General features: G+C 51.8%; 1 protein-coding gene across 1 annotated transcript; it reads left to right on the top strand.

Annotated features, from left to right (window-relative positions):
* The first annotated feature begins 503 nt into the window (after positions 1–503).
* CCT3 (chaperonin containing TCP1 subunit 3) lies at positions 504–7811 on the top strand. The gene is made up of 11 exons (XM_037224208.1): positions 504–681; positions 2272–2333; positions 2480–2656; positions 3454–3608; positions 3992–4178; positions 4726–4875; positions 5383–5541; positions 6051–6194; positions 6453–6807; positions 7252–7367; positions 7575–7811. The coding sequence occupies exons 1-11, from the start codon at positions 642–644 to the stop codon at positions 7677–7679; spliced, it is 1650 nt and encodes a 549-aa protein (XP_037080103.1). The 5' UTR covers positions 504–641; the 3' UTR covers positions 7680–7811.
* Positions 7812–17274: the final 9463 nt, after the last annotated feature.

Below are 17274 nucleotides of genomic sequence, written 5' to 3'. Positions count from 1 at the left end.
GTTGTTGAGCTACGGCGAATATAAATGCCTATACCAAATGATATTATGAATAAATTTCTCGTCACATCTGATATTTGGTAAGATTTTGCCAGAACATCAATAGCTGGGCCATTTCGGTCAGTACTATTTCTAACACCTCTAACAACAGTTGCTAGGATACGCATGTACGAAAAAATATATGCTATCTTCACCACAATCCCGCTAGGATTTTACAATGCATCAAGGTGTGAAAACGTATCAAAAGAAAGTTCCTGCGCGCGTCTCGTTGGAGCAATTTCCTTTTGTTTTCTAGCGGTAATTTTGGCAAAATGAATGGAACTCGCTCTGAATAAGATCGTTCCAGAATCTGGAAGCTAGTTGGTGGGCAACAGATGCGCACCTGCGACGAGTAGTTTGTTGAAGCAGCTACAAATAGCATGAAAGAAGCTCAGTTCACGTGGCGAATATAACTCCTGTAACGAGGTTGAACGCCGGACTGGGCGCCTCCGACCGCATGCAATTATTGGTCACGCGAGAAGCCCCTAACGCCGACCGCGCCTTGCGGGTGGTGTCACGGATTGGACGTGTGTGGTTAGGCTGCGACGGCGCCGTGTTTTTGCGTTTCGATCATTGACTGTCGTTCCGAGGATCCTTCTGCAGACATGTTTGGTCAGCCTAGGTCGCAGCCGATTTTGGTGCTCAGTAAGTTTTGCGATTGTAGCGGTCCTATGTGTGATGGTACTACGATTGGTAACTGGCGTTGGACCTAGCTGATGCATAATGGCTGTTACCAATTGTTTTGTATGGCAGCTACCAAGCAGCCTGTAAATTGAGGCGGGTGCCACCACCGGTGATAAAATATGGATGGTATTGACTGGTTTCATGGTGTCTCACAGGTACCAGATGCAGTGCTAGGGTTTTTTCATGTGGACTGCTGATCCTAGCTGAAGTTTGTGCCCAAACCTCAATCATTGCCTACATTTTATTGCCACAACTACATTTCCACAATTCAAGCCTACAACTGCATGTACTCTTGAACCACTGCAATCAAGCTCTAAAGTGCTGTGTACATCCTTGTCTCCCTAAGTCATCATCATAGAATGCTTATCTCCCTGGGCCCCCTGTCAGATGCAACCAAGTACAGTTTTGAAGTCAGTACTGTGAGCTTTATTTCTCAAGAAATGCCTCTCGAAAAAGGAGAAATGGATGCATTGATGTGTTGGCTGTATGCCTTTATTGAAATGAGGTGTTTGTATAGGGGTGGTTGTTGACATTAAGCCACTGTACTAAGGTTGAGGTATGAGTTAGGTTAGGCCCAGCAGCATAAACAAAATCCACTGCTCAAATTTGCTTTAATAAAGGCATGCAGCCAGAATAACAATGCACATACTTTTCCTTCTGTCAATTGTTGCCTAGGTCTGTTTTAGCTTCTTGACCATTACTTGTATCATTTGTTTGTATATTTTTTGTCATGTGCTTTGTTTACTGCACCTACAGTATAACTTGAAAAGTTACCTTGACATGAAGCAGTTAAGTCACCATATAGACTGGTTTCCAGTGTACCTGATACATCCAATACAAACTTATAAAATTACAGTGTTGTAAAACTGGTCAAGATGGTTTATATTCCTATGAAGTTGTTGAGTACATGACTCAGTTTTGCACAACATATAAGCTGTTAACACTTGACAACTAGAGTGAACAGCCTGGCTCAGGGAGGTTGGGCATGGTCAATGTGGGCTGTGGTCCCCTTCCTTGGCAGGTCAATTATCAGGACCAATTGTCATGGGTATTTGGTGGCACCTTGGGTGTGCCAGTGAGTATTTATCTCATGTTTATTTGCTAAAGTGAGAAGTCAAGAAAGCTGATATTCACAAGGCACTGTGGATAAGATTGATGTCCTTTTTTCATGGACCTATTGTAGGTGTGTATGATATTTTGTGAAGCAAGTGCAGTAAATTCTCAAAATGTAGCTGTGGCTGTATGATCAAGCAATTGATGCACTCTTGACCTGTGACCCAGTGCAGCCCAATGTAGTTGTGAATTGAAGTGACTGTAACAGTTTTGATCCAATTGATGGCTCTATTATTTTCACATGCAATGGTAGTGTTTGATTGCTATCCTTTGGTTTCATTTGGACCGTTTTCAGCATGTTATCCTGGCCTGTTTCAGCAATGATGTGATATGTATTAGAATTTCAGTATGTATTAGAATTTCAGTGGTAAAGCTGATAAATCTAAAAATTATGAAAGCTTATCGAGTATCATCTAATTCAGATGCCACTGTTTACAGGCCAGAACACAAAGAGAGACAGTGGCAAAAAAGTGCAGCTAGAGAACATATCAGCATCAAAGGTGAGCAGCTTAACCATCTTCCAACCTTGTGCCAAACTCTTGTAGCTGGTGTCCCTGGCTACATCTGTCAACTGATGGCTATTGCTTATGCACACATGCACTTGACTAAGGTATCAGTCATTGCTTCCACCATGTTTTGTTTGCAGGCCATAGCTGATGTCATCCGGACGTGTTTGGGCCCGCGGGCCATGCTGAAGATGCTGATGGACCCCATGGGTGGCATCGTCATGACCAATGATGGCAACGCCATCCTGCGCGAGATAACCGTCCAGCACCCAGCCGCCAAGTCGCTGATCGAGATCGCGCGCACGCAGGACGAGGAGGTGAGCATACAGGCCGACGCCCGGCCCTGATGCGGTCCGATGGCACCCGGTCCCTGTGCTCTCCGGTTTGTATGGCGTGTGCTATTATGCTCTCTTCCGTTGGCGCCAGTTGTGTTCAGATTGATTGTTGTGTTCCAGTTGTGTGTGTGTGATTGCAATTGACAATTGTGTTGTGTTGTGTTCAGATTGATCAGATAAAAGTTTTGCTGCTGGTCGAATGTTTGGATGTTGCATATCAGCTGTGATGTGCGTAGAACACTGTGTCTGGCATTGTCATCAGGGCCAACAGCTGCACACGTCGCCTGTGGATGCAGGACCCCGGACTCGTTTGCAAATCCCTGACCATCTAGAAGCAATTTCCCCTTGTTGAAAAACCTTACTTATCACCTTGTTCGGGATCTGATTGGAGCTGATGCGCGTCCGCGTGCCAGTGCCGTCTGCGTGGCTTCTGCCGCCCCATCTGTCCGGGCCGGGTCGGGCCGGGACCTCCAGTGCCGTCCGCGCGGCTCCCGCCGCCCCACCTGTCCGGGCCGGGCCGGGCCGAGCCGGGACCTCCAGTGCCGTCCGCGCGGCTCCCGCCGCCCCATCTGTCCGGGCCGGGCCGGGCCGGGACCTCCAGTGCCGTCCGCGCGGCTCCTGCCGCCCCATCTGTCCGGGCCGGGCCGGGCCGGGGCCTCCAGTGCCGTCCGCGCGGCTCCCGCCGCCCCACCTGTCCGGGCCGGGCCGGGCCGAGCCGGGACCCCTCTGTCCGGGCCGGGACCTCCGGGCCGGCCGACAGTCGTGCGCCGTGCCGGCAGGTGGGCGACGGCACCACATCAGTGATAGTGCTCACTGGCGAGATGCTGGCCGTGGCCGAGCCGTTCCTGGCGCAGCAGATGCACCCCACCGTCATCATCAAGGCGTACCGGCGTGCCCTCGAAGACCTCGTGCAGATCCTGGAAGACCAGCTCAGGTGTGCCTCCCCCCCGCCCTCGCGCGCCGGGCCGGGCCGACACGTCCCTGGCGGGCTCTGTTGGTGGATATGACCCCGTGCGTGCTGCGCTGTGAGAAATTCGTGAGGAAATTTTGAGGAATTTATTGCCATCAATTGATCTTACTGAGCATAAGTGTCTCCTAGCTTGCGGTACCCGGGTGCACGGCAGTGCGTTGCTCTCCTGGCTTGCACTGATCGGGCAGTGATCGCCTCACGTAGCCCCTCGTATCCTCCCCCTCCCCGTCCGCTGTCAGATTGAACCCCGTTTGTCCCCTGTCCCGTGGCCTGTCGTGCACGCCGCCAGCCTGCCGTACCCCGTTGGCCTACGCGCCCCGCCGTGATGCCGCCCCTCTGCCGTTCAGCGTGCCCGTCGACACGAACGACCGGGAAGCGGTGCTCTCGATCGTCAACGCCTGCCTGGGCACCAAGTTCTTGGGCAAGTGGTCGGAGCTGGCGTGTAACATGGCGCTCGATGCCGTGCGCACCGTGCAGCTGCAGGAGGACGGCCGTGACGAGATCGACATCAAACGCTACGCCAAGGTCGAAAAGGTACCGCACCTGACCTGATCGCCGTGGTTTGGTTGGAGAGAGACACTGGCGTGTTTGGAGCTGCTTTCGTGATGGTCTTGAGTTTTTATTTGAAGAATTGTTATTGTTTTCCGGTGGTGTTTAGGCGAGTGCGTTCATGCGAGCCTCGTGCAATGGCTTGCAAAGAACAAAAGATCCCCACATGAGTGGTGTAGCTACAGCTGGTCGACTTTCAATGCTTGCTGTGATGGATGCGTGGGCGTTGCGGGGTTGAGGCGTCAGAGTGCTGAATGCCGGTGATCATAGGCCTGCCGCGCCCGTCGACCGACAGCTGGAGAGTAATGTGAAGGGCAGTTAACTTGGTCGCGTTGCGTGCGCAACAGCACGCACCGTACAGTAACCAGGCAGGACAGTGTGACGCGTGCGCGCGTGTCAGTCGTGACATTGCCTGCCTCCCCCTTGGTACGGCGCTGCTGTGCCGCCTCGGCCAGGTGGAGCGGGCGGTACGTCCGTTCGGCGAGAGTCTGCCGTGCTCGGGGTGACCGGGCGCCGGCCGTGTGTCCGCCAGATCCCGGGCGGCACCATCGAGGAGTCGCGCGTGCTGCGAGGCGTGCTGGTCAACAAGGATGTGACGCACCCCAAGATGCGCCGGCGCATCGAGAACCCGCGCATCCTGCTGCTCGACTGTACACTCGAGTACAAGAAGGGGGAGAGCCAGGTGAGCAGTGACGGGGGAGAGCGTGCTGCGCGCTATTCCGTCGCGTTCGGGCGCTTAAAAACAAACTGCATGTGTAAGCTACAGTATGCATACAGCGCATGCGCCTGTGCACAGCAGTGTTGGAAATTCCAAACATTTTCCTGGTTGGTGGCGGAGTACAAAGTTTCTGTAGTGGAGTACAACATTCTCCAAATGCTGCGGGCCATTACTTTTTTAGTTAGGTTTTCTTGAAATTGCTCGTGAAATTTCACGCCCCACTTCTGGGCCTTTAAAGTGCGAACCCGGCCCCGGATGGCCCGGCTTCCGGCGGTCGACCTCGGGGTATGGCGCGCCGCGCCCCGGGCCTGGTACAAACTGCGGGTCGGCTAGTCTGGCAGGCACCTGGACCCGAAAATAAGGCATATGTTGAGGAATAAATGTTACGGTTAAACGGAGAGTGCTGTATTGCGGTGTTTAGTAAGGTTTCATTTGAAATGTGTTTTGATCTGATGTTCAACTCGATTTCAGACGAACATCGAGATGATGAAGGAGGAGGACTTTTCCAAGATCCTGGAGCTGGAGGAGCAGTACATTCAGAAGCTCTGCAACGAGATTATCCGGATGAAGCCGGACGTGGTGTTCACGGAGAAGGGCATCTCCGACCTCGCTCAGCATTATCTTGTGAAGGTAATGGGATTGTCACAGCGCCTGTGACCGACGCTAAAAATCGCGACGGAGCCCGCGAACCACTTCCATGGTCTTCGCAGGGCATAAGAGCGCACAGAACAGATGCTATAGGCATAGTTTGCACATGGACTGTTGGAATGGAATGTCAAGGATCGAAGAAGGTGTAAGTCGTGATTGTGATATATGTTTTGCGATGTGTGTACGGCTCAAACTTCTCCTGCGTGCGTTGTAGTCACGAGAGTGTCGGTGCTTCAGTACATGTCTTTACATCATATTCTGCGGACCAGTGATGGCGCATATGATTCGAAAATAACGTCTGAAAAGCTCCGGACGTGTGCATGTGTAGGTCGATGCCTGCCCTATCGGACTGCCTATACTCACTCCCTCGTCCATGTTACCGTCGGCCGCCCCTCTGACGGCTCGTGCCCCCGTCCCGTGCGCGCCGCCGGCCGCCTCTCCTCCGCCTCCCGCGCTTAGCTGACGGCCGCCCCGTTCGCCGCCGCCCTCAGGCCGGCATCACTGCCATCCGGCGGGTGCGCAAGTCGGACAACAACCGGATCGGCCGCGCCTGCGGGGCCACCGTGGTGAACCGCACGGACGAGCTGCGCGAGGACGACATCGGCACCGGCGCGGGCCTCTTCGAGATCAAGAAGGTGCGACGATCGGCGGCGTCTGAGTCGGCACCGCTTGTCGGACGCTGCAGGCGTTGTACGAGTGGTACTGTCGTGTCTGTGTCGGGCGGCGAGTGGTGCTAGTCAGTTTCCTGGTTGCGTTGATAACCAATGCGACTAGCGTCGTTGATTTTGGGAATCCCTTGTCGCCAGCGCGTGTGGCGCGCACACCTAGTGCCGCCGCCTCCCACGCAGCCACCGTTTCTCTGTGGGCCTGACTTCCTCCCCTGCTCTCGGCAGATCGGTGACGAGTACTACACGTTCGTGACCGAGTGCAAAGATCCGAAGGCCTGCACCATCATGCTGCGTGGCGCCAGCAAGGACATCCTGAACGAAGTGGAGCGCAACCTGCAAGACGCGATGCACGTGGCGCGCAACATCATCGCCAAGCCGCGCCTGGTGCCGGGCGGTGGCGCCACTGAGATGGCGGCGGCCGTGCAGCTGGCGCGCCGCGCCACCGCCATCACGGGCGTGCAGCAGTGGCCGTACCGGGCGCTGGCGCAGGCGCTGGAGGTGATCCCGCGCACGCTGGCGCAGAACTGCGGCGCCAGCACCATCCGCACGCTCACGGCGCTGCGCGCCAAGCATGCCGCCGGTGAGAGAGGGGGAGAGCGGCGCCGGCCGAGTCGGTGACGAGTCTCGGCCTAACGACGTCGGATCTCGGTTTTGGGGTCGGTTCGGCGAAAGAGACTAAGCGCGACGTCGGATGGGTGCCGTTAGATGATTGTACACGTCGTGTTATCTGCCCGGTTTTGGCCGTGCAGGTGGTGGTATTAATGTAGTATTCTGCTACTTTTTAGATATTGGTGCGGTGTAAGATATTTGACTTGATTCAAAAAACTTGTAAGCATTTATATTTATTTTCTCATTTGTCTTAATTGCTTTTCGTCTCTGGCTGACTTTTATCAGCTTGTTTCGATTTGTGTTGGGTTGTAATGTTGTTGCAGTGATTTTCACCACAATTTATTGAATGTGGTGCTGTAGTGCTCCAACGCCCCACGGGCAGCCTTAACGTTAATCGGCTTTTCCCATTTGTCAGAGGGCAACTCCACCTGGGGAGTAAATGGCGAGACGGGGGAGTTGGTCGACATGAAGGAGCTCAAGGTCTGGGAACCCCTGGCCGTCAAACTGCAGACGGTCAAAACGGCAGTTGAGGTGAGTGCTTCGTCATGTTGATCCTGTTAAACTTGGATCTGTATTTCTCCTAAACGTGTTACTTACAGGAATTGCGCCCATCTTTTTTGTAACCTTAACGTGTTGTAATATTGGCATGACCAGCTCAAGTCAGCCTGCGAAATGAAGATCGGGATCGCCACAAGAGATCACCGCTATTGCTGACTGTGTTCTTCAATGTGTGCACAGACGGCGATCCTCCTGCTTCGCATCGACGACATTGTCTCTGGGCTGAAGAAAAAGGGTGACGCTGGGGGAGCGCCGCCCCCGGACGCCGCCGGCCCCCAGGAGTGACGTCACCGACTCCTAGCCGTGCCCCGCCACTGACCTGACGTCACAACGGAGGCCGACGCCGCGCCTGCTTGCGTTTCAACTGTAATTGCAATTTCATTAATGTTTCGCCCAATAAACCACAGTAACACCACATGCGCTCTGTTGGATGCCGCGTGGATGATGACCTGATTTGTGTTCTCAGTCAATGGTTTAACCTGCTCGGTGTTCAGTACAGAACACTTTGGCGATGCCCGTTGGATGATACTGGCTGCTAGCTATGGCCGGGGAACCATCAAAACGTCCAAGATTGTAGGGCTCAGTGGTCCTATCCTCCAAAACAACATCCAGCGCCCATGATATCAAAAATGCATCCAATCCGGCCCATTAGAGGAGGTCATATCACCTGAGCTCGCAATGTGCAAAATCACAGTATCCAATGTTCATAACATCCAGGGACTACGACGTCCAGTTCATAAGCTTTGACACTGTTCTCCAACCTTCCAACTCTATGAATGCTAGAGGTTATGAACTCTGGATGTTGCGATCTTGGCTGCTGCGAGCATGGATGTTGTGATTTTCCCCTGACTTGGGGTATGGGGGATTATTGGATGTTTGAACGCTGGATGCAGCGATTTTGGACGTTTTGACCATTGGACGTCATGAACTTCGGACGTTTCAGTACGCATCTAGTTGATTGCTGGCTTGTGCTGACACTTTTATGGCATGTATCGAAGATGAAGTACCGTTCACAGCACCTCTGTTGTAACACCCTTTTGTGGGTCGTCGGAAAAGCGGCTATGACATCACCATACAACACATTGCTGTTCCGAGGCCTGCAAAGCGAGGCTGCCGTGCATTGTTCTTACTACACGCTCGGGTGGGGTCGAATTAGCCCCCAAAGGTTTTTTCGGGAATGGTTTCCGAACGTTGCGGCATAGCCGCGCCATATGTTGCATAGCGGTAGACAACTGAATCGTTTGCATCGTTTGGTGCCCAAAAATTTATATGTATCTTGTAAGGTCGCTGACCTTTGGCAAGCCAGTCAGGCTGTGAATTCAGCGAAGTAAATTTGTAGGGAATCGTTCAATCTGATGCAACAACGAAGTGTTAGACAAGCCATACATCTCTGGGATGCTGTATTCGGCAACATAACAATTGCATACACAAATTGCATTGCCCTAGGGTCAGATAAAAAGTCAGACCAGGGTCAAAGTCAACCTGTGCCGTGTCACGATATACAATGCACACAGCAAAGAACGAAGTTTTGCTACAGCAGATGCTGAATCGGTTTCCGTGCCGCAAATAGTTCGCTGCTTGTACTCCGAGCTACCATTCCATTCCTGTAAGGAAGGCTAAACGGACCCATTCTGTGTCGGGCCCTTACCAAAACAGCACGGAAGAGCCTTTACCGTGTCGCGCTATCACACGGCTCTCGGCACCCTGTGATTAAGTAGGCGCTGTCCAGCTAGCGACCAAATGGTCCTCTTCGGGTAGCCCAAGGCGATGTGACCAGCCATATACGAACGCTTGCTCTGGAAGACAACCCTCCACCACGCGTTTCACCATGTCACGAATGTGGTCGGCATAACGCAGCTGGCCTCACCTCTACCAAAAGTTAGGCGCGGGATACCTTTGTGCTCGCATATTTTGTTTAAACAGTGTTTCAAGCTTTCGCAGCATTTGCTACACAAACATTTTTGGGGGCATAAATGTGTTGCAGACGTCACAGAGGAAGCACGCTAGAAAACGCACAGCAAATGATGCGTATTACTTTCATAGTGATGAGCATCAGGGGCGGATCCAGGATTTCGTTAAACGGGGGGGGGGGGGGGGCTACACAACATTGTGGGCCTCCGAGAGTTCGGGTTCACCTAAGAAAATATCATTGCCTTCCAGGCATTACATTTGAAGACAAATGCCAATTGAATGAAGAAATTCAATTTACCTAATGTCAGCTATGAAGGCCAGACCAAGGTCAAAATTAACCTGCTTTATTACTCTAGGGTTTGCTGTATGGGGTAGTTTCTGGTGCTCATTTCGAATTTATTGATCACAGGAACCGCATTATACACCCTCCATGGACTTCTTAAAGGTCATAATAGGTCACTGACGTAGAATGACCCAGGTCAGCATTTTGTTTTTAGGAATATACTGCATAGCGCAATCCATGTCGTTTATCCAATTTCAAAACTCAAAGTGGTCTTGTATGATCCTGGTTGCCATGACCTTCAAAAGGTCAGACGAGGCCACTGACCTTAGATGAGCATGTGACCTTTTGCTTAGAAACAGCTATCTAGGTGCCGGGGCCCTTTGAGACTAACCTTGAGTTTGACCTTGTTTGACGTTATTTGACCCGAAGGTCATGACCTAGGAACGTCAAACTTTGACTGAAGTGAGCTCACCTACAGATCAACACACGCTACGAATTTGGCGTCTCTAGCTCTCTTAGTTCCTCAGATCTCAGGGGGTCAAATTGCCCCCCCCCCCCCACACCCGAGCCAAGGGTATCCAACTGGCCACCCGGGCGCGTGTTCAGAACGTGATCCACCACCATAATAAGTCTCACACACTCAACAGCCAATGGAAATGGTGCAGGCGATGTCGACGGCGCGTAAAATAAAGTTCTACAGTTACGCGTAAAAATTCATTGGCGCATATCCGACCGCTGCGCTAAGGCGAAGGCGCCAATGCCAATAGGGACGGAACCTGAGCGATCATGGGTGCCGCAGGAGGCCAACAAAGTGGCTTCCGTCAACAAGTATAGGGTACTCAGAGCAAGCAAAACGACTCAAGACTAACGTGGTGGGCCCTAAATGATCGGTAGCGCGCTGACAGGCCGACAAATAGGACCCGGCCAGAGCACATTACGCTGTGAGCAGAGGGAATTCTCCAAGACTACGAATTGATACCCTGTGCGATGAAGAGAGCACGGGCAGGTTAACAGAAAGAGCCTCGATATGAGTGAAAAGTCTTCCGCAAATGAGATCAAAGGTTAAGAGCCCTTGATCAAATTAGAGGGTCCCTGAGCATCGAGTGTCTCGGTGCCTTACCTTACAAAAACTGCAGCAACATCACAAGGCCCTCTATGCAAATGGAAAGAACCCGAGACTAACATGAAGGACCTCTGAGCAACGGCGCGTACCCTGGCATTTGGAGCCCCGGAAAAGGCGCGTAGATCCTTTCGTGGGAATGGGTAGAATCCGTGGGAGGAAACCTGCATCGATCAAGAGTGTCCAGACGCGTAAGCAGATAGCGTCCCAACAGCAGCGTTAGGCCCTACAAGAAAATGCGAAGAGATCAAGGGCAACGTGGAAAGCGATCAGATTGACCCAGCAAGTGGACATATAGGGCCAGGGCACCCAACAGCGTAAGACCTCTGGACAGCGTAATTAGCCCCAAAATTTATCCACACAACACCCTCTCAATCAGCGAAGAATTAACTTCATCTGGTTATGAATTCTTAACTTTTATTGGCGATTGGTCTTGGTCGTCTGTAGGCCCAAAAGTGTCCAATCTTGTCGTGCTTTTGGTGTAAGAAAACTGCATCCGCTCACCGGCTTATGGGCCCCTTCGGAGCCTTTAGATCCCCTCGGCATGGCCCAGAGAGGCATGGTTCCGTGCCTCCCCAACCCACTTCTGCAACCGCCACCGGCCCGAACAGCTTAATAGATGGAGCCCGCCAAGAACGTAGAGCCATCCATTCAACTAAGAAATGCTCACAGCACGAGGTGTAGGGCTCCGGACGATCGAGTGTGCCAAGAAGGTGAACAGATGGGCTCCCAACAAGAACATAGGGCCCACCATTCAAATAGGAAGTACTCAAGACCCAATGTAACGGGCCCTCGAATGATCGAGTGTACCAGAGCAGGTTAACATATAAGGTCCCCGCCAAGAGCGTAGGGCCCTTTATTTAAATAAAAAGCCCCCACGATCATTCGGAGGCCCTCCTCATTGGAGGACGGCCCCCGAATGATCGAGTGTGCCCGAGCAGGTTAACAGATCGGGCTCCCAACAAGAGCGTAGGACTCTCCATTCAAATCGGAAGCACTCAAGACGGCGTGTAAATGGCTCCCGAACGATGGAATATGCTCGAGCAGCTTATCAGAAAGGGCCCCGGCAAGAGCATAAGGCACTCCATTGAAATAAGAGGTACCCAGAACCCAGTATGAAGGGCCCCGAAGGATGGAGTGTACCCGAGCAGGTTATCAAATGACCCCGATAGGAACGCGGGGCCCTAAACTCAAACGCCAGGACCCAAGATGCAGCTCCCCCGCCCCTCCCCTGAACAGTCTAGTGTGACCGAGGAGGCGAACAGAGAGGGGCTCCGACAAGTGCGTAGGGCCCCCATCCAAATAAGACGTGCCCAAGACCCAATGAAAAGAACCCCGAACGTTCTAATCTGCCCGATCAGGTTATCACATAGGCCCCTCACAGGGGCGTAGCCCCCCCCCCTCCCATTCAGATAAGAAGCACCCAAGACCCAGTGCGGAGGGTCCCCGAACGACGGAGTGTGCCGAAGCAGTCCACCAGATGGGCCCCCGACAGGAGCGTGGGGCCCTAAGCAGGTGACAGAGAATTGGAGGCACCCTAGACCAATGTAGAGGGCCCCTGGGTGTATCGGGAGTGTGTCGGTAGGTTAACCGAGACCCACGTAAAGGGCACCTAGCAGCCGAGAGTACCCCGACGGGTTAATATATGGGGTCCCGGCTATAGCCCACAGAGCCTTTCTGGCGAATGGAAAGAATCCATGGAAGGGCCATTGATTGACAAGAGTGTCCCGGCACGTTAGCAGAAAGGGCCCAGCAACAGTGCGGGGCCCTCCGAGCAAATGCAAAGAAATCAAAGCCAATATGGAAGGCTTCTTAGCGATCTGGATGAGCATGCAAGCGGGCGTATAGGTCCCCAGAGATAGCATAGAGCCATTAGGCAGTGAAATGAGGCTTAGAATTCTCAATTCACAACTTTTTCAACCATTGACCTTTTTACTTTTCGTGGGCCCTTCACTTTCGCTTGCAACTGCTCTTGGTTGCCTGGAAATCCAGAAATATCTAAGTCTGTCGCGTTTTGTGTTAAGAAGGACTGCACCTGCTCGGCCGGCTATGGGCCCCGTTGGAGCCAATGGATCCGTTCAGGGCCCAAGGGGGGAGCATGGCCCCGTAGCCGTCTCCTCTGGATCCGCCCCTAGTGAGCATGAAGTCAAATGAGACTTGTCCCGCAGGATCGGCTAATTTAAATGCAAATTCTGAGCTATTCAGAACGGTTTCGAGAGAGGTGGTATTACTGACAGAATCGAGCTCGTCTGATATTACTAGTGAAAAGTAAAAAAGGTGGGATGCTCCCTTTAACATTACGTTGTTTCATCAGCTTGAGCGATGCCAAGGGAATTGTCTTTGCTGCTGGTCAGAGCCCCACTTCGACCTGCCATAGGTCAGCGACCTGACCATGTGCATCCAACTTTTTTACCGGAAGACCCTTTATTAAATCGTCTACAGCTGTGTGAAGTTTGGCGCGGCGTAGCGGCGGAAAAACTTCGTCTTTAATGTAACCAGGTGTTAACCTACCCAAAGCAACGCATGATTGTCGTATGCAGCCGTGCATCTACCAACGCTAGCGCAGCTACGCCGCTCCGATCAGGACTTATTTTGGAAAGACGTCGAGAGGGAACAAGGGCCAAATTGGTCTCCGACCCGAGCGCGTGTTAAATATAACCAGGCATGTGGAGGTCCAGTTAATAGCACACACATTTTCTACACCACAGTTACAGTAAAATCATCCTAATCGCTTAGTTTATAGCGCATCTCTTCAGGTACCTAAGGAAAGCAGTTTGATCTGAGCCTAAATTAAATACAAGTGTGGGTCAAAGTAACTCTTGATGTCATGGCAAAAAGTTGAGTTGAAAACTGTGGTACTGTGCCGAATTGAGGCCCAATTTTTTGCACCACTCACCTGTCACAAAAATCTTAGCTTTAATAAGGCAGGTCTATTTTGTATTGGATGAGGGGCACTCCCAGCCAGCATGTCCAACTGGGACCCATGTGGGTCCAGGATGGGCAGTCATAGGGGGTCCATCAGGGATGCCCACCTCGGTCACATGTGGGCATGCCATGGACAACCACCTGGATCTCACATGGGCAGCCCATCTGGGGCTCATATGGGGTCAAACTGGAACCCACATGGGTCCCACCTGGGCTACCCACTTAAGACCCATGTTGGACCCATGTGGGCATGACATGGACGACCAACGGGGTCCCACATGGGCAGCTCACTTGGGGATCATATGGAGTCAAACTGGAACCCGTATGAGGCCCACCTGGGCTACCCAGTTGGGACCCACGTAAACGTAGCCAACTGTGTTCCACATGGGCGGCCCACCTGGAGCCCACGTTGGGTCTAACTGTGATCCACATGGGCCCCACCTGGGCTACCAAGTTGGGACCCACGTGGGCATGTTCAGCTGGGCCCACATGGGTATGTCCAGCTGGGACCCACACCTCAGGACAGCTGGCAACAATTCCATGACCCACACTGCTGTTTTTTGTGTAGTGGTAGCATAATGACAGGATTGTTAATTTTTATGCATAATTATGGGGAGGCAGCAATCCATGTGTCATATTGAACAAAGCCCAGAGGAGGTGGCTCTGTGTTATAGTTAGCTTCCCTCATGCTTTTTGTTATTTTTCAGCTAAAAGTGTGGTGAGGGGGAGAAGTGATCAGCTTTGAGGGGGCCCAACCCAGCATGGAAGCTGGATGGGGCTCCAGAAGTTTATTTGAATTAACATGCTATAAATTTGATTATATTGAGAATAGATTTGCATGCTACTTAGCATGCAAAGGACAAGTTTGGTTTGCTGATTAAATTCCCATTCATGTTTGAATGTTAATAACGAAATGTGCCGTTGTGCTGTACCAGCTGATGTACGATGGTGCGTAGTTGATTTGCTTCGAGCCTTTGTTTATAACGTAAGGCTTCGGTAATGTAACAGCGCCAGCCTTCCGCACGCGGCCCGCAAAATCGTCGCTTGCCGCCCATCGCCCCTGCTGGCCTTGGATCGTCTTGCAATGCTTGTGAAAGATCGTTACTCCGAAACCAGAGTTGCAAGGGACACGTTTTTGGTGTTAACACACGCGCATTTGATGCCCCAGAGGCTGCTCAAGACTTGAGCGGGACTGCGCAATATGCCGGACTGGCATCCTCTCAAATCCTTATGGAGGAGGAGGGGACGTCGCATTGCCTCCCTTCCCCCTCCAGCCGGGGCGACTATGTTGGTTAGAAAGAACTAGCAGACTGATGTAAAGTTGTTGACAAATTTCAATACAATTACTTGTTGCGGCACGGAGAAAGTTGCCTACCAAGCAACACATGTCGCGCCAGGCTTGGAGCATGCCTAAAGTATGATGGTTAGTTTGATGACGGTTGAGATGAGGCTCGAAGAGCAAAAGTGATTTTGATAAAGGAGCATGGCCTCGAGGAGGCCTGCATATTGGATGTCATCCTCAACGCTGCCTGCCCCCGGTTCGAAGCCTGCCATAATTACTGCTGCCCTGGCTATCGGGCTCCTTGGTTTTTTTTTTTCGCGGTCGAAGAAAGCAAAGCCAACCGCAGGTCGAGTTTAAACGCAAGGTCTCGGCAAGTCCCGAGGGTGGAAAAAGACTGCTGTTTTGATTTGGCTATGCCTTAGTCTAGGTCAGGTGCGCCTGCTTTCGTAGCAACATCAGCTATCCTGACATTAGTTGAGGGACATTGTAAAATGGAGCGTTTTGGTTGTGTGCATGATATTACCATTGTAGCGATGAGAGAGGATTTTGGTGGCATGCCGATTTCTAATGACGCTACTGGGCATGAACTTCACTACAATCTTATGTCCCATGGCGTCAAATTACGCTGCTGGGCACAACTTTGCCCTAAGAAATTCGGTCGGTGACAAAAAGTACACTCTTACCACCCCTGCCTATCCCGTCCCCCACACCAAAATGCTTGTCACCTCCCATGACCGCCACAGAGGAGCGTCATCGGCGCCCTAAGGTGGCCTCTAAAGGAGCGCCTTCACTTGCCGATCAGAAGAGACGCGTGTGTCCAGTGCCTGCCCCTGGATTCACCCCTTCATGACTTAAAGATTCTATACATTATAAAAAATAAAAACACTTATTGTCTTTCATCAAAATAAAGTGCGCTAAATCCCATGACAAAATGGGGTAGGGGGGCAGTTTATCGGGCCCTCGGTTCGGCCCCCGATACTTAAAGAATGACACTTTGGGTATAGGAACAGGGCGGGGGGGGGGGCAGCTGGTCGATAGCCCATCCCTCGCTTTTTAAGATCGTGGCCACCAATGTTAACTGGCCTCCTCAACTTTTTCGGACTTAAGTTGCGTTTAGCTTACTTTTGTGCTACCATAAACATGTGTGCCGATTTACCCCGTTCACCAGCCATCTTCAAGAAGATGCGTCATTTGTGTTGTTTGCTCATTGGCTATCGCTTAGTGTCACAGCCGCGAAGCCCACGCCGCGCGGCCTGTGGAGACTGCAACGCCGGACGTCGATGCTGCTGCTGCTAAGATTTGCGAACGCGCATTTTCATACCCATGTTACCTAATTTTTCTCAGTATTTCGGATCGACCAGGGGATCCCGCCCCATGTGACCAGGATGGCAGCCGGAAGACACCCCGCGATGGGGCAGAATGGCCCTCCAGCCCTTGACCGGGAGCAATAATGTGTCCCGAGTGTTCTGCTCAAGGAGCTCCTAGCCCGGACGAAAATAAGGGATTTCCTCATTGTTGAAAAGAGTGGGTCTAAATAAGTTTAAAAAAACAAACAAAGCCATTCCATGTTTGCCGAAGACATTCATGCTTTTGCGGAATCGATTCGTGAAATAAATTGCATCAAAATGTCTTAATGCGAGCGCGCAATTTCGGGAGCAAGGGCTGCGATGGCCTGGGTTGCAGCTCCCGTAAGGCCGAGCGGCGTTAGCCATCGCAAGTGACACTAGGAGGCGGGCGCAGTGGTTAATATGTTCCATTAGCAGCTACAGCTGCACAACAAATCCTTTGCTGTTCAAGTTCACCACCAGATTCGAGCACCATTTCGCGGTGCTGTAAGGGCCAATCCGATCTTATCATCAATCTAAAAATCGCGCAGGTGAAATATCCGCCTTCATATCAAATATCAGACAGCCTTCTAAATGTAATATTTGATATCCTAAAGCGTCCAAAAGTACTTCTTTCAGAAACGTCATCATTTTTGTCCACCCATTGGCCACAGCTTTATGTCAACCACTGCGCCGACGCTGCGCGGCCTACGGGGACTGCAACGTCTGGCGTCGAGTTTTTTGTTGCTAAAATTTGCGAGTGTGCATGTTCAAAACTACGTTACAAAATTTGCATCACTAATCGATTTAAGTGTTCAAAGGTACCTCTTTCAGAAACGTCATCATTTTCGTCCACCCGTTTGACACGGATTAGTATAAGCCTCTGGGCCGTCGCTACGCGGTCTAAGGAGACTGCAATGCCTGACGTCGATGCTCTTGTTGCTACGTTTTTTTGCGGGCGTGCATATTCGAAACTACGTTGCATACTTTATGTCGTTAATCGGTTCTGACTGAATGTGGAACATTTCCAGACA

Source organism: Pollicipes pollicipes, unplaced genomic scaffold (assembly GCF_011947565.3).
Source record: "Pollicipes pollicipes isolate AB1234 unplaced genomic scaffold, Ppol_2.1 Scaffold_4881;HRSCAF=5763_pilon_pilon_pilon, whole genome shotgun sequence".
NCBI lineage: Eukaryota > Metazoa > Arthropoda > Thecostraca > Pollicipedomorpha > Pollicipedidae > Pollicipes > Pollicipes pollicipes.
The sequence above is the reverse complement of the archived record's forward strand: the minus strand, read 5'-3'. Positions and strand labels throughout refer to the sequence as shown.